Consider the following 26,153-nt stretch of genomic DNA (forward strand, 5'->3'; position numbering starts at 1 on the left):
AACTACGCGAACGTTACAATGATTATTCGAGACGAAGAAAAAGTACAAAGCTCTTTAACCGAGGTACTTTCGAGACTCACTTTCTTGTAGATCCACTTGATGCTCCGACTGAACTTCGCCATCGGCGAGTCGTCCACGAGGAAGTACTTGACGGCTGTCGCCTGCTCCTCGAGCCTTTGCTCGGAATCGCCTCTGGGAATCGCTGACTCCTCCTCGCGGCGTTCCTCGCGATCGTTATCGTCGCTGTCGATCCCGGGCTCCGAGTATTCCGTGATCGTCGACAGCCTCTTCGCGCAACTGTCGTCCGTCGAAATGGCACGCTCCATCTCCAGCTCGTTCTTCGGTAAGTAGAATCGTACCACGAAGTGCTCGCGCAGAGTCACAATCCTCGCATGGCTAACCGAGCACAGGCCACAAATTGCCGGGTCCGATCTGGTTCGGTCGCGATTAGGGTCAACATTCGACACGGTCGGTTAAATATTTTCGACCCGAGTCCTACGCGCGCAAATCGTTAGGATCGTTCGTTCCACGAACAAGATTTAAAAGGTTTTACTAGAAAAGAATTGAAATACGAAGCCACAGCGAAAGTATATGTTCAACCGCGGATCTATCTGTAACGCCCACTACCGATTAGACAAACGACAAGCGAACGATTCGTCAAAAACCTGAGCAAGTCCACCTTGAAATTGTTTCGCAAGAGCAGAATCGGTAAAGAGAATATCGTCGACAGACGAGGATCCAACAACGTTTGGTCAACGAGCGGTTAGTAACATTTAACGATGTTGCCCATTCTCGACGCTGTATAAAGGGGAAACTTTAATCCTCGCGACATACAGTAAAGGTCTTAATCCGGGTGCGTTAAATTTAATGCCGCAATCGCGAACCAACCTGCACTCGGTGGATGAGGGACCAAGAAAGGAATACCCGGTTGATTTACCGACTCAGTTCCGTGCTGTCGTGGAAACGGGCTGGCGGGATTAAGGGCGAAAGGGCAGCCGAACGGGGACGGAAACACGCGTTTCCACTTAGTCCTTCGTTCCCTTGACACTCGCTTGCGAAATCCTTTCGTTGCCACGATGTGCTACGATGACTATCATCGATCACGCGTCGATGAGGTATCCTCGAGTGTCATTTCGCCGATGTACAGTAACAAATACGCTTTTCTATGTATACGGTATAGTTCAATGGTACGATACAAATACAGAATAACAAATTTTACTAGGTAAATAAAATTTGCATCGGAGTGGAAAGGGGGTCGGCGTGGCGTCTTGTTCTCGAGTAGCAACGAGGAAGTTGTTCGCTCGAACAAGTGCAAGAGGAAATTCAGATTTAATTAGGTGTCGGCTGGCGAGCTTACACGGTCGAGGATTATGAATGAAGTGTCACGTTTCCAGCTGAAAATAGCCGCTCGAATCGACCGTTTTAGCCGCCACGGAATTAACCTCTTTTTCGTTTAATTCGTAATAAGCGTGATATGTCGCGTCGATCCTGGAAAGAGAAGGCCGGTTCTCTCATTTAACGAACGCGGAACAACGAGAACGTTTGATCGTCATCAACCGAGCTATTGTTCTCTCTCTCTCTTTCTCTCTTTCTCTCTCTCGCGAGCGGACTCGTCCAGATTGTTGGCCCTCGGTTTCTGGGACGGCACAATTTTTAACCGATTACGCTTTCCTCTCACGGGCCTTCGGCCTCGTTCGTTTAAATGCCCCGCGACTCGACGAGAATAATTAATTACGGGAGGATCGTAGATGGTGACGATACCGGACCCTCGGTATTTACGGGATTTCTCCAACCTGTAGTCTGAGACCAACTGAGACAGGCGATCCCTGTTTCCTCGTAAAGCGACCGATTCGTAAAGCGAGCGAAACTATCCACGATCGTAAAATCCTTCCTTCATATGTAACGAACGGTATAAATTTTATATGCAAGAACCCCAGGAAATCTAGTCTGTCGAAGAAGAAACGAAAGAACGGATATAGGACGCGCAGAGATCATCACGACGAGTATTCCGCGGTAGAATGTAACATATAACAGTTCTAAGGCGTTTCCTGTGAATCTAGAACCAGTAGACGAGGCCAGAAGAGCTACCTGTTTACGCACAACACCGTTACGAGTCGAGGAATCTCAATGCAACTTCATCGGTCCACGTCAGCCGATTTTTATTGCGCCACCCTTCTGATTACCGGGAAGGAACGATAATTGCCGTTAACACGCTTCGTTCGGGGCCCACGCTTCTGGTAAACGGACGACGCCGATCGCTCGAAAGCGTCTTCCCCGTTGACTCGATTCCCTTTCGAACGATAAATTAATTAACGTCAGTACGGATGAACGCTCTGCAAAGAAGTTCGCGAAACGAACTTCCACGTCAATGGATGGACTCGGTCGTAAAATATCTGAGTATCGCGTCCCCGTTCGATCTCGCCTGCCACTTACGCGCGAGTGGTTCGGTATCCGCCCGAAAATAGCGCGATACAGAGAGCATAGCGCGTTCCACGTCGGTTTTTACGATTCCTCACAGCCAAGGTCGTCGTAAAATGGACAGCCTGCTTTCCAGTCGCGTCTCGAAATCCACGGCTAATTATATTTCTCTGACGCGACACGCTCCCGCTTCGAAACTTCCAATAACCTTTCGTTTTCAACTTTTCCAATCGCGTAATCCCAGCAACACGCGACTGCGAGCGAATTTTAACCACTGGTCGGTGGTATCGCGAATCTCGCCAACATCTACTTCGTCCACGACTTCTTCGAGATACGTATTTTGGTAATCACCGGGGTACTAGACGCGTGTCATTGAATGTAAATATAAACGCGTTCGCGTAAGACGTAGACGAACGATCGAGATGTAAAACGAGAATTCCATCGACGTATCAGCGTTCAAAATTCGAAGTTTCTCATTTTTTTTTTTTAATAAATTCACCGTTTTCACAATTTCTCTTCCGCTTCCACTATCGATCTTGCACGGTGGTATCGATTTCACTAGTCATCGACGCACCCACTAAACGACACAAAACTGTAACATAATCGACGGGAGAAACTCGAACGTCGTATTCGCGAAGAGCACGGAGAAGAGGGCGGTCTGGAATCGGATTCAGCTGCAGCGAACTGCAACTACAGCTGCAGTCGCTGTTGCGACGTCGCCTCGCGAGTTCTCCGAACGACACAACAGGCGTGTTTTGACTAGGTGGTTACACCGCTCTTTCTCTAGGGATCCGCGGCACTCGCGCCTCTTCTCCACCGGCTTCACCGACTTTATATTTAGACGTATATACATGCGACACGCTTTATTCCTGACGATGTATTCGCGCTAACAAGTCCACCGTTGCTCCCATTGCCATGCTCCACCCACGCTCTCTCGCTAATCCTCTCTCCGCGCGCGTACGACTCTATTCGTGCGCGTACACGCTACGCGATTGTCCGGTCGCCGGGTCGAGCAGCCTGGCTTTAACGCGATACCGACCAAGCGTTGATCGCTCCATGCACGCGCTTGTAGAGGAGGATGGATATCGGTAACGCGACCCGGCTTTGATTACCGCAATTATTTTTCCCTGGGAGGTGAAAGGGGGAAGCGTCCACAGCGAGTCCAATCTTTCCATCTTCTATTTGTCATCGAGCGTAATAGGAAATTTCCCGCATACATTTACGGTGGCTCGCGAAAGTATAGAACTTATATGGAGAACATTTGTACGAATATATTGCGTTGTGAATTAGGAGATATTTTGAAATTTCATTGTTCCAATCGATGTAGACACGCGTTTATCGTGTTTCGTTACAGCGCTAATAAAATTACCAACAGTTTCATACAACTGTTTTGTTCATTGATCTATTGTTATTGTATCACTATACGATTTATATATTCGTATCCGTTAATAATAAGCAACCTTTAAATTACAATTAAAATTAGAATTTCTTTTCCCGTAGCAGGCTACCTGCAATTACGGAGATCCGAGAGAATGAACGCATCGTCGCATAGATTAAAACGCTTAATTCTCTTGTCTACAGGTTAACGAGTTAATTATCGCGTATTACTAATCTTACAGTCGGCGTGTCTTCATTCGAAACCCGTTTCGAATTTGAAATCTGGTATCCCGGAGCGACACAGTTTCGCGATGGAACGTTCGTCGTTGTCTATTCGCGCTAACTCCTCGCCAGTCCATTCTCCACCCACGCTTTCGCTCGTACACAGACGCGTGCATGCGTGTGTACTCACGTAGGTGGATGCGTGCGCGTGTACGTGGCCACGTGCGTGCGATACGCGCACGCCCACCGTTCTCTCTCTTCTGCGTGACACGGATCACCGGGTCTCTCGGCTCCGTGTATGCGCCACGCTCATACATATTCATCGACGCGCGGGTAATCTGCTTAACGTAGGTGCGAGGCGCGCGTCGGACCTCCGATTTGTAACGTAGACGGATATCCGCGTTATCAAGTTGGTAGGTGTACATCGGCCAATATCTAGCCCGTAATTTGCCGATCGACGGAGACCCGGTATAATTTCATTACAAAGTGGATTCGACGAGCCGCGAAAGGGCCTCTTCGCAGGTCGTGACCCCGTTACGTGCGAAGGAGAAGGAACGCGTTCTACGACCGGAATTTATTCGACGTAATCGGCCCCCTTTTTCCGAGCGAAGGCGAGATTTCGTCGGTCGCTGAGAAATAATTTACAGCGAAAATGATACGATGCAAAGAATCTATATACAGTTGTAAGTAGACTGTGGTAATTTACGCAAATTTATATTTTTACGAGTCCTACCGAGGAAGAGAAATGTGTCAATTCTGTACATAGAAAAGTAGACAAAAGGGGTGACGTTGCGAACACTGTCTCGAGTTCCGAGTTTTCGAAAGGCAACTCTGCGCTAAATCCTCGTCCCAGCTCTTCATACTGTCGCATCACTGCTAGTTTGTAAATCGAGAAGGCTGAATTTAAAGTTCATAAAGTTTGATATTACCGCGTGGGCTTGAAAGTACTAAACATTCGTAACTGTCTAAGTAGAAATTTCGTCATATTATCACGCATTCGTTATACCAATGAGAATATGCGAATCGATTAACTATATTATTTTTTAAAATAGAAATGTATCTCGTTTAAAATGATATAAATTGCGTGCATAATGAAATCTAGCGTATTTGTTCGAAACAGCGAAGGAGCACGTCGAATCTCCTTACCAATTTCGGTAAATTTTTGATCGTCGAATGGCACGATCGTTCACCTTTCTTCGTATGGAACGAACGCGGTGCAATACCGTGCACGGAAAGCTTTGAAACGAGCGATACACGTTATGGCGATCGCGATGCACGACGCCGGGTTGTTGCGCGTCGGTTCTCTGCCTATGCACGCTCGTTTCCTAGTACTTTATCTCGAGCTGGTATCGGCACACGGCGTGCATTATAGCACGTGTGGGTACGCTCAAAACCGAATGCAGCAGCCGTGCCACGAAAGCCAGGTTCGGTAAGAGTGGCCTCTCTGCGACTGACGGACATCACGAAACTCCGCCGACTCTGTTTCTGTTATCATTAACGGCGAAATTCCACTTCGTATTCCACCGGTATACCGCGCGATCATCCTCGTCCGACGTCGTTTCCAACAGCCGAGTTCTTACTCCGGGGTGGCATAAATTTCCCAAAGCTGTTGCCTGTGCTAGCTGCTGAGTCGAGTTTTACAAGCTCTGTTATTTCGAAATTCTGCTACTTTTTGTGCCTTTGCAGCGTGTCCGTGGGATCAAAAATGGAGGCGATGTTTGAGAGATGCGATTTGTTCGACACAATCAGAACACGATACGAAAACGAGGTTCATCAATTTTGACTTCGCTATGATCTAACCGAAGAACATTACAGCTACTAGAACCCTCGATTAGTCAAAGTCTGGATTTCAAGTAGACACGATAAGCGGTTTTTCCTTTTCTTCGAACAGTCAAGATCGTTGAAACCATTGATACAAAACTACGCCGACAACGAGATCTCCCGGCTTTTTCACCCAGCGAGCCAGCTTCTGGATAGTGTCAGCCTATTCTGAAAAGCACTGTAGCCGAGGACAAGGAAGGCTTTCAGACCAGACGATGAAACGCAGAGAGTCAATGACAGAGGAACCCTTGGCGCGTTCTCCCTTCTTTCTTCGTCTACCATCGACCTTCCCCTCTTTCTCTCGACGAGTCCGTGCACTTTGCACTTTGCTCTCCTGTTTCTGCCACGGGACGATATACAGTCTCAACTTTCTACGCTGCACATGCAGCTTCATCGCGTTTCTTACGTGTTATCCCGCTTTAAATCCCGCTTGTGTTCGCGCCGTACAACTTTCGCGCAATTTACCCGCTCGTACAGACGCGGGAATGGTCGTGCAAACGCGTTAGCTCGCCACGTATTTCAGCGTGTACGTGCGATCCTTTTTCGGCAGGCACGCTTCGTTAGACTGGAAGCGAGAAGAACGTTCCGAAAGTAGACACGAGGAGAGAAAAGGTAATTCCAGGTTCTAAGAACGACAAATAAAACCGGTGATGCGAGTAATCCTCGCATAATCACGCAGGGAAATACGAGTGAAAATAACACCGGAGAAACGCTTAATTAAAAGAAACCTGCCTTGGACCGCTTCCGCTTCCTGCCGACGCAGTGAATCTTCCTCCACGATTCTTCTACGATTTCGCGGTCGTTGCTCATAGGAAACGAAAGAATATTCTCCACGAGGAGAAACTATTTCTAAGAGAGCTATTAATTCCACATCGCCCACCTGGTCGCTGTTCGAAGATCGTAAAACGAGCGCAATACTCGGCTACGGCGCTTTGTACCGCAAGCAATGATACCGCATACACGCGTCCATTTACCGACATTGTACCAACGACATCTTCGAAGAACGCTCAGATTCGTCTTAGAACGCTCCGAGTGTGGAAATTCGTCTCGATTTTACGCGCGGCAAGATACCGGGGACGGGCGTGGAATTTTGATACGCACGAGGAATCGGTGAATTCGCAACAAATTCCCCGGGAGTTGCCTCGAGAAAGCTGATTAGAGAGCAGAAAGAGGAACAGAGAAACGAAGAGAGGATGGAGAATAGAGGTGAAACGAAAGAGGTCAAAGGTGCGGGAAAGCATGTGGGTTGAGCCTGCGCTCCTAGCCCGCGCCGCCTAATTGAGCAACGATAACGCTCGTGGTCCTTGTCGACATCTGTTGTCATTCATCACCCGGTACGCGAGATTAAATTACGAGCTTCCCGGTAATTATGATTTATACGGGCTTGATGGAGAAACGTAGACCAACCGTCTAGCTGCCGTAATTGTTCTACTCGTAGTTCTGAATGAAGTTACCATTACGCAGATTCTCCGAAGACCGTACGATAGAGCGGAAATGAATGTTTTTGTCGGGTGCGGAATACTAGTTTAAAAGATAAATTGAAAGGTAAGTATTTGAAGGAAAAAGTCGGTAAAGATAATAGTCCCATGGCGACGTCGTAAGAATTTTATAGACGTCAGCGACGTTTCAAGGAGCTCGTATCTTCGGTCGAAAGAAAGAACGCCTGAAAGTTCGCGACATCGAATAAAAGGTACTTAGAAAGGACGCCTTAAAAGTGCCCAGAGCGAAAACCGTCTGAGCGTATCCGATCGAACGAGGACTCTAAAGTGACGCGAGCAAAGGGGATACAACCGGTCACCCCATTCGCGTTTCCTGTATCGCTACCCCTAAGCTGCTACCGTCACTGTTGTCGCGCAAGTATTTTATAGGACGTTTAAATCGCGTTCGTTTCCTCAAGGTAGTTGGATACGCTCAGGGACGAACCTAAAAAAAAAAAATTTCGAGCGATTTCTCAGCAAGCGACGACACGGAACATCGTCGTGATTTGGACAATGAATTTGCAGAACGATGGACGGCGGTGGAACGAAACGTGGCAAATACGAGCGTTATGGAGCAACACGGCAAGAAAAATCGGTTCCCCTCAAGTTCTGGAATGGAATGAAAGGAAGTAACCAAATTCGAGATTCGACGCGATTTATGGAGGAAATTCGCGCAAGATCTAACGATCGATCGCTGAGAATTTTCGCGATTGGTCGACCAAGAAGGAAGGGGGCCGCAAGAAACGAAACCGCAGAGAACGGAAGGGGAAGAGGACTATCGTAGATCTTGTACTACCGTTAGCGAACGTTCACGTGCACGAGATGTTCGTGGTGGAAGGCGTTCGACGTTGCGGCCACGACACTGGCCTCCTCGAAGCGGTGTGCTAGGTTCGCGGAACGTGCTCGACTTCCGTCAAAAGAAACAGCTGCATGCCGTACGCGCCACTATGCGAGCGCTACGCCGACTATCGATGTCGTAAATCTTTCTTTTCTTCGACCACGAGGTCGTGTCCCCTCGTTTGTACGTCATAAACCCGTTTACAGCCGTTCTAATCAATGGGAATTTATAATAACCCTTTTCGTTCGGAGAAGAAGCCGCACTACGAGCCGAGTTTAAGTCCCTTTGAAAGCTAATTACGTACGCCTCGACCGGCGTAGACGCACCATCTTTTCCACTAGCGAGGACGACGAATATTTGTTCGCAAATGGTTTGCACTCTGAACGTGTACCCTGCAGCTGCTTTAATATTTTAAACGAACCCGGCACAGTATCACACGCAAATAAAAAAGAATAGATAAACGCAAACAAACAACTAGAGATACGCAAACCGTACGTAACAAAGTGAACGATAAATACGGCATTCTTGGGATAAGCGGCTCTTCGGTATGAGAGTGTAAAGCTATATAAGAATGGGGTGGAATGGGGCGTTAAGAAGGGTCGGTAAACGACACGGTTTCCAGAAGTAAAATCGAAGAGGCGCGTTTCTTCGAAACAACTGTTGTTCTTCGCTACTGGAAGTCAAACAGAGGTGCGAGCTGGAATTTGTCCAAGGGCCGGGAATCTAGTTCTCGTAACTGGAAACTCACGGAAGATGTGGTAGTAAAAGCGTGCATACGTAGGACGTGCGTAACGTATTCGTTCCATGGGAACGACACGTATCGACTCCCTTCTATCCATCAACGACACGTAGCAGGGAAGAAATAGCAGCACGTGCGAACGCTTTCGCGTGTAAACGCAAGTTGTCCCCGAGGTAACGTTCGATAGCTGTCGTCCTAACGTCAAGATCCACGCCATTTTATAATGGTCTGCCAAGGAGAAACGATTTTCGCGACGTGAACATTGTTCGAACCGGCGGAAATAGCCTAGCGTTTGAGAAACTTGTTCGTGACACCAAGAATATGGTCGGCGGTACGTTGAATCGATCGAACGTCTTGACAACAGCCAACCGATAAAGCGTCGAGATTCGTGCTTCTGAATGACTATATTTAACGACGCGCGATATTTAAACTGTTAGAGAGAGAAGAAAGTCGTTCTATATAGCGTCTTACTCGACCAATGTCGGTCGGTCAAAGAGTCAATAAATCTCGATTGTTGGCCGGTTTTCAATGATGCTACAGAAACGATGATACATGGCCGACGGATGTCTGCGTTATGCGTTTAGCATCGACGCAGACGTCATTTGTCAAGATCGACGCAAAACAGTGGGTCAAGCATAGAACAGACACGCTAGATACGTGGTGCGGTCATATATCATTTGCGTGGTTCGCTGCAACCTATCCTGTCATTGCGGGTTCTCGCGCGTATTATTTGCCCGATTCAAACAATGCAGCACCGACAATTTATATAGAGGTTAATTAAAGCACTCATTGTCTAACCGTTCGTTGGTAATTTCGTTGTTTGTCGGTGCCCTCCCGCCCTCCGACCGATCTTTCATTCGTGTTTTACCGATTGTTGGAACTCTGTGAAACAACCGCTATCCTTCCATTATTCCAAACGCTTTTTCTCTTGCGTTTCCACCGACTGTCACCTTTCGTTTCGAAACGAGGAAATCCAATTGCGATTCCATTTAAAGCTTAAAATACACGCACGGGATGTCGCAACCTGTAATTTTCTCAATTTTCAGCGAAAACAACGAATCCCATTTCGCCAGCGAAATCATACTAATCCCAGTGAAAGATCACGCGTGTGCATACACGCGCTGCTTTTCCATCGTTTCAATCTGTCTACATCGTCAATTGATTCCGATATTATCGTCCCATTAATTACTCGATCGCGGCAGAATATCGCCGCGAATTCCCCTCCATAATATCTGCAAACGTGCAATCTACGTGGCAATTTTCACACGTCCATTACGCGTTTACGTTCGATATTAGAAGCATTTGATCAAAATCGAGAACGAAAATCACCGCTGGCCTAGAGGATTCGCACGACGACGCGAACGTACCGCGTGTCTCGCGCAAACCAGTTCCCAAATGGCCGTGAAATTTTGCGATCGAGAATTTCCCTGGCCGATCCATTCGATTGTGAAAATAGCAATTACATCCCAGTTTAACATTTACAGGACCGTTAGTACGCTTGTACGACGTCGCCACAAAAGGGAGCCGATAATTAATTTAGCACCGTTCGATCGGTCTCTCGTTCTCTATCGAGCGTCGAGTGTATGGAATTGTCATAACACGCGACCATTAAAATACAGACAAATTATTATCGTAGGTGTACGATGATGAAATCTTTTACGGGAGATTTCGCAAAGCGATGCATTGCGATATCAGAGAAATATTTTTTCACGTACGATAAGATCGTACAAAGGCACGAAACAGAGGCGTTGTCACCGTATGTGACGTTTTATTAATCCGATCAGCTGACGCGAGCAAAGTCAAACATTGTCGCGATATTTAATCGCCAGCTGAAACAGGAACGACGAACGGGGCGGATAGCGGATCGTGTAAAAATAAATACAGAACCAGCGATAAATATGCGAGAACGTACACGTCCGTCGTAATAGCAGTTCGCGAGAGTCTGCTATGTTTACCGTGACGATTGTCGCAATTTCGTTCGGACAACTTGGTAATTCGAAGCGACCTCGCGGATCTCGCTTGTAATCGATTCGATGGGTATCAAGAACCCGTGGAATTCGTGTCCCAATTAGTTGCCATCGTGCAACCTCACTTTTTGATAAACTATGCGCTATAAAAGCGAAACGGTTACGGAGCAAAGATCTATTAATTGGGCCAGCGAAGTTTGGTCAATGGAATGCCTCGTTTTAATTAGGATAGAACCGCCCGGAAGATCAATGTTAGTTGAACGATTGAATCAGGAGAGGGAACAGAGGGTATAACCGCCATGTAAACTGCGTTCTCGAATAACTTACTTCAACAATGTTCAAGTTTCTTCATCGATTAAACGTACCAGTACCGATCGTGATCACGTTGAAGAAACTTTTGGTTTCCCGTATAAATATCGCCTTGTCTATTCGTAGGTTGCGTAAATCGTGACACCGCGCAAAAACCGTAGGCGTAGCAAGAACGACGACGGTTCTTTTTAAGCGAGAGGGTAAAATGCTAGACGTTTGGGTGTCGAGTTATGCCGAGACCAGCTATTTTGCACGTTTTATTCCAGGGAACAAGTTTCTCGAGGCTAGAATCGTGTTAAAGTTCCAAGGTGACGAGGGACTATGAAACTGCCGTGGCACGTGCCATTCTTCGGTCCACTTTCCAACTTAAATCACGCGTTAGAACAGATAGCAGAGATCGTGCGAAAGAAGAACAATCGGCAAATTCGACGAGTATCTGGATTCCACGACCTCGTAATTGATTCGTAGGTGACCTCACGGCTCGCATAATTTCTCCCATTTTACACAAGGTTGGCACACTGTGGATCTGGGTGACACTCATCCACCAAGTATATTGAACCTGAACGTTCCCCTTCCATGCAATCCGGTATACTTTTCACCTGATCTCTCCAAGGTCAGGCAACGAGGAAACAGGTATATACGTACTGTGTTTTCATCGATTCAACCGGCACGCCTGGCTATCGTACGCTCCATTATACGTTTTTGTTTCGACAATGGCCGCTATTAGCCGATGCGATCTCGATGGTGTATTTTACTTTACTTATCTCGCTTCGCGCCGATATTTCGCTTAACTTTACTCGCGCGTACCTCGATCGAACGCAAGACAATTATCTCGAACGATCGATACGTATCGAGGCAACACATTCTGACTAATTATGGAGCAGCGTGTTAAAGATGGTGAAATTTCTCCTTAGTTTTTCTACGTTCTTCTCACGGTTCGTGCTTTTCTCCGGCTCTCCCTGTCAAGTATTAACCCGGTAGCCTACTTCCTGGCGCCAACAGCCTCGAGCCTTTCGAAAATACTTTGCGTACCTACTCGCCGTTTCCTACGGCACGTCGGCTCGAGAGAAGCCCTATTCACGCTCACAAAGGTCCCAGGAACTCGACGCCAGGTAAACGGCCGAATGCAAGGAAACTAGGAGAAACGCTCGTTTTTACCTTCGAGCGTAAACTGAAAACACCTATCACCTTCCCACTTTTTCGCCACCTTATCTTAAACGTGTGTAAGCCGAAGGGTCGATGCTGGTGTTCATTCGTGAAATTCACCCGGCTCCTTGGTTACACTACCTCAGACTGTTTTTATCGTATACTCCCTTCGAGGAAAAGGGTTGTTGAGAAGTTTCAAGAGAAGGGTGACACGAGTACCGTAAGGGATATCCGCGAGGTCGAGGCTTGGTCGAGTATGTGTATCCCGGAAGTATGTTTGGAATCCATTTTCTTAGCAACGAACACAAAAGGAAGGGAATATCGTTTCCGTTTCCTTCAAGACTTTTGCCCTATTTCAGTAAAGTTACGTAGCACGTAACAGCTATATATGTATATGTACCGTTCGGTTAACAACACGTACGAGTCGTTGCGTAATTGGAGAAACATTTACAAACTCCATATATATATATATTCGATATGCAAATAAGAATAGAAAGAAGAGAAAACACTCACCACCTCGGCAACGTTGCCGGAACCGTCCCTCATGCCATCTCTGTCCGTGCGTCCCCCTGAAAACGGAAATGCAAGATATTATGAAAATCGGATAGTTGCATAATTGGCGTAAAACGATCGCGCTTCGGTAATTCGCGTCGTAAACTCCCACAAAGACGGAGCGTACCGCGGCATATCTCTCGTTCTTACTCGTATTCGCAAGGATTCAGGCCAATCGTCACACTCGAGTGGTCGACGAGCACGCTAGACGGAAGTGGCACGAGTGCGTAAACTGGAGTCGCAAGCCGATCGAGCACTCGCGTGAATATCATTCGACCTTTTTACCGCTTTTCAGGCAATCTGACTCAGTCGTTGGAGTTATCTATACCGACTTCCGCTGCCGCGTATAGTTCACCGTTTAACAGCAATGAACGTAATCGAAGCGAGAAATTGTACTCGATTAAACGTTCGCAATTGCTCGATATATTTTTCCTCCGATGAATTATTCAGAGACGCTGAGTCGTCTAGTAAAAGTTTTGCAACGGAGAAGATTGCGCAACCAGTAGCTCTACGGGAACGCGTGTGAATGAATCGGATCGCGGGAGCAACGAGCTATCCAGGAAGCGCCATATCTTTCCCGTTTCTTCTTTGTTCTTTGCGTCTTGCGATTTTCAAACTCGCAATACGCGCCGTTTACCTTCTTCGTATCGAATCCGAGCGTAGACGAGATCGAGTCGCGATAACGAAACGTTCAATTAGCGCGACCAGAGTGCAATGACCAGCGCCGTCGCGCTAACACGTAATAAAACACGGAAACGCATGGTTAAAATTCAGCCAAACGAGGAAGGTTGGAACGGCCAGTTAATTAATAGAAAATTGAACGGACGCGGAGAAAATTAGTCCGAGGCATGAGCCGCGACCGATAGAACGGTATAACGTTCATGAAGATTTCATTAGGCGCAAGATTTTTCAGTGACCGCGACCGATACCGACGCGATCGAACAGCCGCGGGTTTCACGCGTAACTTCGTCCAAATAATCAACGTCTTCTTTTCGTTTACGAGGCACAAGCGAAAGGTAGATGGCTTGGGCCTGTAACTTTTCCTTCCCAAATGAAGTTTAACCGAACGTAATTAGCTTCGAGGTACGAGCAATGGCGTAAGTGGTGCCAAAGGATTTCCGAGAAAACTTCAACTTTGCTCCGTTGCCCGAGTCGATCTTTCTCCTCCGAGAGCGCGGCGCGCGCGTGATTCCGCTACGAATGGCCTAATCGCGCTGGCTTTTGCTAATAACACGTTCTCCTACGGCGAATCGAACCATTCGAATAGCAATAGTTGCCTTAGGGTTGCGAGTAGAAGCGAGTTCGATGACCTGGACAACCGTTGAGTCGTTCAAGGTCTCGAATGTGTGATAAAACGGTCTTAAAGCTGCAATTTATGTCACTCGAAAACGATGACGAAAGCTGCGCTTTCTAGGTCACTGCGTTACGTGTTTATTACCTTATGTAATCGCGGGAGGAGTCACTGAACCGCTCGTAAAACGAAGCAAAATAACGCGAATATTTTGTCCAGTTTTCACGAATCGAGTATATTCGGTATTTTCGACTTGAATCGAAAGTCGACTCTGTTCGACCAAGATACGATCATCCGTTCTTTTCTGCATTCTTTCAGGCATTTTCTTTTTTTTCGAATTCGACGCCTTTCCTCCGTGGTTGAGACGAATCCTCGTAATTTCGTAGCTGTCTTCCCTTCTGCCAACGTTCTTGCGGTATTTCAGACGGAAAAGTGTTATTATCCGTCGTCGAAATGTACACCGAGAGTTGTCAGACAAAGTATACGACAGTTAAATAAATGTCACCCGCCGCGGCAGCACCACGAAATTAGTAGCTCCTATAATTTTCAGCCGCGAAACGCAAGCAATTACACGCGAATAGAATCTACGAAATTTGTCGATCCGACGAGCAAAAAATTTACGTGAACGTAACTCGGACGAATTATTTTTTCTTTTTTAACGTGTTCGCTATCAAGCCGTGGAGAAGAAATTCCACCCACAACCCATTACTTTTTCTTTCGGAATTCTGCAAAATATACTACAGATTTTTATTCCGGTAGTTTTAAAACTTAGTAAATGAGCATGTAAATCTAGCTTTTCAGTCACAAATCGTGTCACAAATATGTAACGTTGGGCCACATGGAAAATTTTATTCGATCCATAAAGTAAATAAAATTTCTACTGGAAAAATATGCCATATTTAACTATACAAACGTGTATTTAAAACGAATATAATTTATTTATATACTGTGGAACATTTTGAAACATATGCTAATACTAATCCTATTGGTTCACTCTCATTAGTCTTGCACGCTTCGCATGCATACCATGTGGCAGTGGATTTCTTTTTCCTCTCACAAACACGGCATCTTAATCTTTTCTCTAATTTTATTGAAAAATGTTACATCCCGCTAAGATTGACATTAAGGACATTGGTATCGATATTAAGCAATTTTAGTGCAAGATTATTTCTAAGCTCTAAATAAGACATTTTTGAGAAATTAATTCTATTCAGCTACCAATTCCCATTACAAATTGCTAAATTAAATAAGTGAAAGAAAACTTTCAAATACCAGCGTATTGCCTTTCGTGGCGTGCAATAATATGCCGTCATCTGATCGCACCGATCAACCCCAGACATGTTTTTATTACAATCGAACACAGTGCGAGCTTTTGTTCCTTTTCTTCTTGAAGATGGTATTTCAATTAGTTCTGTGTTATGCTTCGTGAATATTGTTAATACGTCTCGTTTGCCTTTCCATTTTTGAACTAAAATGTTATTTTTTCTTCTGAAAATACATACTCCAATTTATAATTTCTGCTGAATTACAATCTTGAGATTACCTTTACGATCTTTCCTTAGTGTCTCAACCACATGAGTTTTATTTTTCTACAAAGAGGTGGCTAGTTCAACACTAATGCAATAATTGTCCATGTAGATGTAATAAATATCCTTCTCCCAAATAGTCATTTAATAATCTATAAACAACAGAGAAAGCGTGCCCGATTTCATTGCGTACTGTATTTTTTCCAGAACGAGGAAAAATACGAAAATTTAATACGAATGCATGATAACATTGATTCGTCTATCAATAAATTTTTACTAGGATAATAGCAATCCTTTATATTTTTTATCCAATGCTGCAATACTTGATCAATTGTATGAAGGCGGTACGATTTATCACACATTTGGTCATAGAAGCAAAGGCAGCGAAGAGTTTTCTTACGTAGATTTCAAGGCATTGTTTTGCTAAATTGAGGGTGATAATAGAGTGCATAATAGCAGGCGTTCGAATATTGCCCATGGCAATATGTATATAATCCTAATATATTGTTTTATTTCTTCAACTGAAGTTGGTTTCCATTCTTTTTGTAACATGCAAGATGCATGTATAGGATATAACAACAAAGCTCGAGCATTTGTCCATTTCGCAATTTTCTGCACAAGAAAATCGCCAAATAATAAACAAAACGCATCTAGTACCGAAATATTTCTCGGGAGATTTACTCTTAGTCCTCCCGTTCCGGTAAAATTGTGTAAACCGGGATAAATGTTTGCTTCTATCCAATCACTATTACGAGAATCATCACAAGCTTCATCAAGTGAATAGTCGCTTGTGTTAGAAATGACTGGTAAATGTATTCTGTTGAGATCGTTATCGTCTGACAAAGTACTAGTATCAAATAAATCTATGATATCTCCATCATATTATCTGCTTTCATCGCTCGAACCATCATATAATATTCGGCTGTTTTTCATAAAAGATCTCCTGGATAGGAAGATTTACTTACTACTTTATGACAGTTGTGTATTATATGACAATAATATATATCGAAGATTACTTACATATCTGTTATCTATTTTAGCAATTTCAAAACTGAGTAATATCACAGAATACACAAGAAGAAGAATTAATACTTTGTTTTAATAAATTATTTTAACTATATAATATAACCTCAAACCATACGCGCAAGTTATAAATTTGACCATTTTCAGTTATATTTGCCAAGTTCAGGGTAGAAGCCATTTGTTTTCACAGAGATAACAAAAATTGATTGTCGTCACGTGTCTATGATGCTGGGCTCTCAATGGAAAATCGGTGCGTCACAGTGTGACGCTGGTAGCATCCGAAAAAATCGTACGTGCGATCGAGGCTAAAAAAAATTCGAATGGCCTTACAACGCCCTTGACATGCACATATACCGAATCATCTTTGTACAGTCGTTGGTAATTTTCTTGTGCGATTTTCAGCTTCGTCATAGTCGATTTACCTGATTTTTTTTCCTTTCAGTGATTCTCACAATGATCCACATTCCCGAACGCTGTCAACACGATATCGTAGGGTGAGCGCACAATAGGGAAAACCAATGCCGTCAAAGATATACACTATCGATGCACGATAACTTGAAAATATTAGCTTTTGCCATTGTCAGGAATCGATCGATATTAATGGATGTTGAACAAAAACATCTTTTGTCTCGTGTCGTGAAACGTTCAACGAATTACAGAAGTTCTATCGATCACAATACTCTTTGTTACCGGAATTCGAAACAATGACGCACATCTTTTGGATCACACGTTGTTTAAACGAAAACATGGGGTAGATAAGCCCGCGAAATTCAAGTATACAGAAGATATCGCGTAAAACGAAATTCATGGGATTTTCATTCTTGCACTTTGCCCGCCTTCTCGAATAAAATGGAATTCTATTTCGAGATTAAATCGAGCTCGACAGTGTCAGCGACATCAGGAAGGATTTTAATTGAAATTTTGTCGAAGTCTCGAGAGCAAAAGGCACGCGGGTACGAAGAAGGTAGAAAGAAACGACTTAAAGAACACAAAAAGGACCAGCGGTACGGCGCATGCGCGCGTCTTACGAGAGGCAAGATCCGAGTGTTTTAAAAACACGCAAGAGGCGACGAGTGGGATTTCAAGGTTAGGCGGAGCGAGACATCTGAGGTTAAACGGCGAGCAAACTGACTCTTCTTCCGTAGCGCGACGAGAAATTAGAGAATCACATAAAAACTGTACGCGTCACGTAAAAAATCGCGCGATTTGCATCCAACTGCGTTTAATACTATTAACGACCCATAAGAGTCGTAGTGATTATTATTGCTCCCCCTTCTGTCAAGACTACGGGTCATAATCTTCCGAGATGGATCCATTCAAAAATAAATGGCTCTTAAAGATCGAACGGCAAATTGGTTCTTTGCAAATTAACGCGTTGCTTTATGCTTTGAATCGGTAATGCAATCAAAATAGTGGTCGTATATTTGTCGCAGCTGTAATCGCAGCCGGTATCGCTGCTGTCGAATAAACGTAGCTTATCGAATAACCTCGATAAGCCGATCCAAAAACAAACGATAAGAGAAAAAAATAGATCGACGTATTAGTTAACGAAATTGGACGCGCGTTTATTCAACTTGCCGAAGATAAGCTATCGGTGTATACAAGGGACCAATAACCGCGGACATCAACATGCGTACTAACCTTTTTTATAAACCGGCAAAATTTTGGCGATTCTCGAGTCGCCCGTGTTATCCAGTTCTCGAGGTTGCGAGCGACTCCTCTTCGAACAGTGTCCTCTTGCTTCGATATTTCTTCTCGTTTGCACTTAATCGCAGTTTATTATTTACCCACTCCTATCTATCCTTTTCTCTTTAGCTTCCTTTCTCTCCAACACGATCCTAACCTCACCCTGCACCAGCACAACTACAATACACTGCAGCACGACCGACACTCCGCGAACGATCCACGACGTACGGAGAACGCCTCTGTAGGCGCACCTCTAAAGAGAGACCAGAAAATCGCCGAGACGTTTATTCCGTCGTTTTCTTTCCCCCCTTCCTTCTACTTCTTGGTTCCAACGCGCAGAGACGCGATCAAGAAACTATTTTCGAAATTCAGCCGCTTTCCAGAACTCTGATTCGCGACGAAACTTTATCTTTGGCTTTGGAATCTACGCGCCACACGCATATGTCAGACGGGGGTAGCTCGTGAAAAAGGAACTACACGCGCACGCTGCGGCTTTCTTCTTTCTTTTCCTCTCTTTCTCTTGCAATGCACTCTTCCCTTTCGTTTTCTTCCTCCGGTTCTCGTGTCGCGTATTCTACCTGTCACTGACGATAGCGTCGTTGTTACGTCGCCAGCGTTGCCGAGTCAGGATGGATCTCCAATGTGTTTGAATTTTCCGCTGATTCGAGGAACGTGCCACCGCGAATAATTCTGGCAGCAAGAGAGCCGGTACCGTAATAGTAGAGACCCCCCGTTCCTTTCTTGCTCAAATCTCATACGTGCCCCTTGCACGGTTTCTTCTGTTGTTTGCCGCTGCTATCACTGGGAAAAAGCAACACAGTACCCGTGGTACACTGTTGATCACGACTCGAAGGGTACCGTCGTATCGCGAACAACCGGAGAAACTCGGAGCCAGGAACAGCCGGTTCGTCGTACCGACATTATTTCGACATGGATCGCCGTATCGATTTACTCGTGATTTCGCGACATCGCCGCTGCCGGATCTTTCAGGTTATAACGGACAGAAGCAGGACGACTTTTTAAAAATGCCACGCACCGACCAATCACGAACACGAGGGCACGGAACGCAGACGGTACAAGAAGGTAGAAGAAGAGAGAAAGAAGTGGAGCCGCTATATACACGCGCGCGCTTGTCCGCTTGCTCGTACACACTACGTACAGGTATATACACAGGCACCGAAGGGGGGATCTCGCGCGCGCGCACGCACACACGGACAAGCGGCGACGCGATCTTACGGGTGTTGTGTCGTGTCGATCCTTCCCTGCTGCTTTCCAGCGATCTCACCCGCGACGATCCAAGATCGACACGATTTTACGCACGCCACTAACCCGAGGACGAACACTATTGTACAACGAAGAGGGCGCGAGGGAAGAGGGGGGCTATTCGTCGCAACGTTTCGTGGAATGTCCGGCGTGAGTTGCGTGGCCAACCGTCCGTGCGGCTAAGGTAAGTTGAACTGAGCAGCAGCGCGCCTACGGTAAACGAGATTAAAGCTCCGTACCGGCAGAACCGTGGTATCGGCCAATCAGCGCGGCGTTTTGCGCGACTCGACCAATCACCGTACTCTCTCACCTGGCGAACGGTTAGCCCAGGTGCAGCGGCTAAGGCGCCATTGCCTGGCGTTGGCACGTTACCTGCTCCACTCCTGGAGGGGAGTCGTCGACAAAAGACGGAGTAGGGGTAACGTGACAGAGAAAGTCTGGCTTTCCGACGAACGAACGAAAGAGAAGCAACTAAGTCACGAAAGGGGGAAGATCGGAGAAAGAAAGAGAGAGAGAGAGGCGAATTACGGTAAGCCCACGTTCATAAGCGTAACTTGGAACGTTCGTTTTCACGAATTTTCACGATCGACTTTCGCGATTGTATCACGCCTTAATACACAACCATATGTCTTTGATTGATCGAATATCGAGAGGTATACGCGAGAAAATATAGAGTTCCAGAGAATAACGTTTCTCAATTGCAACAGCGGCGAGGGTACCAGCGCTCGGCGCAGCGTCTGCATTGTGCCACCGGAGGCACGTTACGCGAGGAACTTGGCCGATGATATAGACGGAGAGCGTGGTGGGGGAGATGGCTGTTATCTAAATTACTCTATTTTCTCGAGGGACCCTTGCAATGGATTTTTTTTTTGATCGTCTGGAACGTCGATATCGAATCAAGGTGGGTGTTCCGGCTGTTCCACAGACACGGCCTCTTTTTTTTCTTCCACGTTCATCCTTTTTTCTTTTTCTCTTTCCTCCTTCCTTCTATCCTTCTGTTTCTCTCTCTTCTTCTCCATATGATGCACCTTCCTCCTCCGTCAACGTTGGGGAAATAAGTGTCCGATTCGGAGCAAGTCGGTGCACCAAACACGAGTCATATTTAATTTCGAGATACTCATCTTTCCATTAGGACAACGACACGCCTGATACACACAAGGCAGGACGTTCTACGGTAGGACGTTCGTTCGAGTTTATCGAATCCTAAACGAAGCAATAGAATCGTTAGAAGCACACGAAAGGGACGTTGCCCGAAGCTAAAAATACTTTCTCCGTTTATTATCGTATCTATATATCATATGCTACATAGCACGAGTATATTGCACTATTGTCGTTGTACAGCTGCACCGTAAATATTTATTCGTCACGCTCAGGTTAAACCCGGCACAATCTGCTTTTACATTTTACGACAGGGAATAATCATTATCTACGCACGCCCAGGAGACGCAGAGAAAGAGAGAGTAATAACGATGAAAACAAAGACCGGCGATCGACGAGTAAATTGTAAAAGGAAAAAGATAGTGGAAGGTCTTTTACTTGACGAGTACGATTTTCACGCGGAAGATGGTTACCTTTTTATTCGAAAGGCCGACAAACGAGTGGATTCTTCTTGGAAATAAAGTGCTCTGCAAATCGGTCGAATGAGACTAAGGGGTGGGTGGTGCGGTAACGTTAATACGGCCAAGGAAAGATAAAGTACTGACGGATATAACAGGTGGGAGCAATATGGTGGCGTCACTGAATGGAGGGCGTACTCTCACGCGTTCGGCGTAGTATTTGCTCATTCACTCGTTCCTATTTTATTGTAGCGCCGTTTCGTTCACGGCCAACCCGCCACCACGTGGATTAGGGACATTGAAGATTTGTGAGAACGAGAGATACTCGATATCTGTCTGCTGCTGGCTGGCTGCTTTCCCTTTTCGTTCCTCCGTATCACCTTCGAGCAAGCCTCTCGTATACAGTTTCGTATCGCGATATCGCGATACGTTTCAGAGACGGAGATCTACATGCTTGCCGAATTAGAGCGTGTAATCAAATATCTATAGAAGCCCAAACTAGGGTTTCCGCTTACTTCGATCCATCCCCTATGCTACATATGTACTTTTCTCTAATCTTGTATTCGCCGAGAACGTAGCAATCTGGAAACAAGAAAAGAAACAGTTACGCAACGGAATCGATTACTTGTTGAATTTTACGTGCCTACACCGATGGAACATAATTTCGTCGTTTTTTCACAATGTGGTTGTCATTCCGACTTACCTTGAAACGAACATGACCATCCGTAGAATTTCATGCTCGCGAACAACAAGATACCAAGTCATCCTTGACACGAATTCTATCAGCGATTTTTATTTCAATTTTCAACAAGCACGCGCTTTCCAATGACCAACGAATCGTAGATACACGGAAAGAGGTGACGGGGAGAGAAACGGGTTCTCGGGCAATCGTCTGGAAAGAGTTAAATCGCCGACAATTTGCTAAAGACAAATCGTACTCGGCTTTGCCTACTAAACTAATGCGTCCCTTCTAAGAATCTCATTTGGCTTTACGATCGTTCCGAATTCCTTAACTCTACTGCTTCCGTTATACGCTCGTTGCTATCCTCCACTTAGCTTGGCAGTGAACATCCCCCTTGTCGACGACATATCAACCATTATTTCCAATGACCCGTTACGTTACGTTTGCTTCGCACCATCTACGCATCTGCATGATCCAGCAAATACACATGTACCTAATACCACGTAATTTTGTCGAAATCGCTCTAAGCTTCGTTTGTCTCGAGCCAAATCGAACGTTCCCCTCGGCTGGCTGATAACGGAGCGTCAAGGGTGGTGGTTCTGATTTCTCTGTGAGCGAAAACCACGAAGCCGTATACGTACAGGCACACTCGGCTCACCTTCGACAAAAGTACGAATCGTAACTTTAGACCGCGCTCGTCGGCGAATTAATCGGCTTTTCGAAAGTTGGCGAGCGCGTGGAGGAGTTTTGCGATCACGCGCGGCCCAATGACGCGACGAATCGCAATTTACGTCGATTCGGCGAGACCGGCCACCCGTGTCAAATTGCTCCGACAACTCGCGATGCGAACATTTTGACAAATTGAGGCAGTTGGCGCGCGACGGTGCGCGGAAATATTACGTTTACGGACACCGGTCCGGGTACATATTTTCTCGAGGGCGATGGTTTCCTAAAAAAACAGAGTCGAAAGGCGAAACTGGTCGTTCTCCGGCAATGGGTACGATAGTTAAGAAAGTAACTGCAGATTCGTTTATTATTTTGTAACAAGGAAGAAAACAAGGCGGAGGAAGAGGAGAAAGGAACCGAGCTAGGAAAACGAGATAGAAAGGAGAAGGAGAATCGGCGAATGGGTGGACCGAGGAACAAAGAGGGGAAAGAGGATTGGCCGCGGTATTCAACGAGCTGCTATTCTACGAGCTGGTTTGCATAAAATGCATTGTAATCCCAGCGCACAATGCAGAAAGCTCAAGTTTTACCTGCCGGTGTAATTAATGCTGTCCTCTCCGGACAGCTATGGTTCATGCAGACAGAGCTCAATGATAATTTACGAAATGAAATCTCTCGCATCCTCGTGCGTGCCGCAAAAAGACAGGTCGTTTCCTTTTGTGCGAACGTGTCCGTCTGTAAATGCGTAGCCGGGGCTTCCTCTCGAAAGACCCTATATCGCGTCTTGTCAAATTTCACGTTTGAATATTTCCATTTAAATTTTTAAACTAGCAAATTTAAATCTTAATATGTAAATTTAAACGTACGCGTTTGAATAAATTTTTAGTTAAATACATAATATAACAAAACATACTAGCGATTTGACCACGGAACGGAGCACGTGTCCAGAAATACGTATCGAACGTTCTTGTCCATTTCGAATGGTCTCTAGACAATGTGTCTGCGACGGTGGGCGCGGCCTAAATAATAGCGTAACACGTACGTACGCAGGAATGAGTGACACGTAATTATTACAACAATCGCGCGTAACCCGATACCGCTCTCTTAAGACTATTGGCGCCGAGCATACCTACGCCTACTACTTTATTCCCCTCTCCAGCACTTTTCCATTTGTTCTGGTAAACATAGATAAGCCGGGCTACCTACCTAGTACGAGCGATTCCAGTCAACGACTTTGATGAAACTAGATATCGACGCTTTGAAAATTGTATCCCGCGCTATATCTATCTACGTATGTATCGCTCTGGCTGATCCATCCGGTTGTTTGACATCTTTCATAGCTAGATCCATCGATGGAAACCGATTCTGGTTCTCGATATCACTGTTACATCCATGTATAACTAGATTCTTTCTAAACAAAATAATCGTTCGATTCAACAATCGTCAGCTATACGAGTTGGACGAGTAACTTCGTTATATCTATTTGTCTCGGTACATACCATCAACGGTTGTTTGCTCGCATAACAATCGAGCTTTTTTCTCGGCCGTATTGTTCTTCCGTGTTTTCCGAGCCATTCGTTGAATACTTTCGCTCGACACCGCGTCCTCCTTATTCCAACGCACGTACTTGCATCTGGAAAAAGAGATCGTGTTATCGTTGAAGCGCAGGAAGATCGCGGTATTTTCCATACGTTCGTGACGTGTCATTAAAGTTGAAATTTTCCTCCCTATTCGCCACGAATCTCGGATCGCGTATAGCGCTACCGTGCACGCGGCTCGTGTGCTATAGGTTTTGTTATTATCGCGACTAATTTGGCCGCGCGAATTTCGAAGCGGATCGTTTATTCCAGCTATCATCGTATGCTTATTTGCGAACAATTTTCGTTACCGTTCGTCGCGTGTCATTCCGGTTTCCAGGATAAAGCCCGAAATATAATACCCGATGATACTCCGTGCATTTTCGTGCGATTCGTAGCTGAATATGCCGTGTGATATTCGTGATCGTTACACGAAAATCAGCCCTTTGAATACGGTGACGCGGTATGAGGTAAACTGCATCGTTGGTGGAACAAAATCCAGTGTAAAATGATGATGCTCGCAGTGACTGTGCGACAGTTTTCCCATTGTTCGAAATCACAGGCTCGAATTTAAAGCGTTTCTTTATTACCCAACGCCTCGTATCTTTTTATATCACGACCAGGCGATAAAAACCGGAGTACTCTACTTTTAACGAGATACCCGCTACACAGCTTCCAGATGTCTCCTTAACGATACAACCGTAGGTTTGCGAATATCGCAAGAAAGCGGCGTTGAACGAACGAGAGAAGGTACGACGGATAGAACTGCGGTTTTTCCAGAACGACCGTATCATCCGGCAATTTTCCTCGTTTCCTTACAAACATTCTGTTTATCGTGTAACACGGGTCGCACGCGAAACGTGTAACCGAGCTCGAAACGCGTGCCGTTATCGTGAGATACAACTAAAACATGAATGGTTTCTCGCATAGTTGTGGAGAACAACGGAGGACGTATACTTGTCTTAAGAACACGATGCGTCTTGTTTGAATAAATAAACGGGACAAAAAGGCAAACCGGTGCATCGACGGGAAGTTTAACCCGCGGTACGTAAATATGCTTGGACGAGGAACAACCGATGTAAACGGGTATATCCGCGAACACTGGTTGCTGCCAGAACTTTGCCCATTACTTTCCCAGGGCCGGGCTTTTCCCTGGACTCGATTATCGCGCGATATCGATTTCATAAATCTTGCTGGAGTGCCGTGCAAAGGCGACGTTCCAAGCCCCTCTCCTCTTTACCGTCGTCGTACCGTCGAATCAATTGATTCTCGATTGAAATGAAAAACCGAAACTCACAAGGTTATGAAGATCCGCTCGGCTATTACCGATATGAAAAAGTGATATTGGAAATCGTTAAATATCCAGAGGGCAACAAGAAATGACGAAAAACGAGGTACTCTCGCTACGTTGTCGCTGCATCAGACACCGAGTTTTCTTCTGACGGTCGTTAATCTCACTCAAGCCGCGACAATGACAAATAGAGATTCTCCATCGGGGACACTAAGTGCGTTTAGTCGAGATCAGAGGGCTCGTTACTTTCCCTTCGTCCCAAAGGACTTTACTTTCTTACCGTATTGTTCTATCGAGTCTGTTTTTATGAGAAACCTTCACAAACCAGATTTTACCGCGGTCAACTATCCCAGTTATATTGCATTTCACCATAAACATACATATAAATACACGTATATCCCTTCTTATTTCCCGATCGAAGAAGATCAAAAAAACAGATTCGATTTGCAGTTACTGTTGGAGCTGAAACAGTGGAGGAAAGCAACCAAGCCCTTTAAATTTCCCTTTGCTCCAGGTTAATTCAAATCCCACTGCAGCAGACTGCAATACGTTTAATCGATTTCCTCGGCGACATCGATTTTCCCAATGTTTCCAGACCGTACTCGCGTACTCCTTTGTTCCATGGCTTTTTTCATGCGAATTTATTACCCGTTGGTGTCTTTATGCGAGCCACTGCCCTGCGACCGATCGTTGTTCCTTCGTCGCCTATTACAGCCGAGTTCTCC

The 26,153-nt window shown here is 45.5% G+C and overlaps 1 protein-coding gene across 5 annotated transcripts in view; it reads right to left on the reverse strand.

Annotated features, from left to right (window-relative positions):
• LOC132908757 (putative uncharacterized protein DDB_G0271606) overlaps window positions 1–19,026 on the reverse strand; it is a 106,984-nt gene extending 87,958 nt beyond the window's left edge. Inside the window, exons 1-2 of one of the 5 annotated variants that reach the window (XM_060963068.1) lie at window positions 18,349–19,026; window positions 12,829–12,884 (exon numbers count right to left, since the gene is read on the reverse strand). In XM_060963068.1, coding sequence (XP_060819051.1) covers window positions 12,829–12,861 — 33 coding nt within the window. In that variant the 5' untranslated portion in view covers window positions 12,862–12,884; window positions 18,349–19,026. Of the gene's footprint in view, window positions 1–80; window positions 612–2,917; window positions 3,646–12,828; window positions 12,885–18,348 lie in introns of those variants that run through there. The other 4 variants (XM_060963062.1, XM_060963061.1, XM_060963066.1 and 1 more) reach the window with 4 other exon arrangements.
• Window positions 19,027–26,153: the final 7,127 nt, after the last annotated feature.

This window comes from Bombus pascuorum, chromosome 7, assembly GCF_905332965.1.
Source record: "Bombus pascuorum chromosome 7, iyBomPasc1.1, whole genome shotgun sequence".
NCBI lineage: Eukaryota > Metazoa > Arthropoda > Insecta > Hymenoptera > Apidae > Bombus > Bombus pascuorum.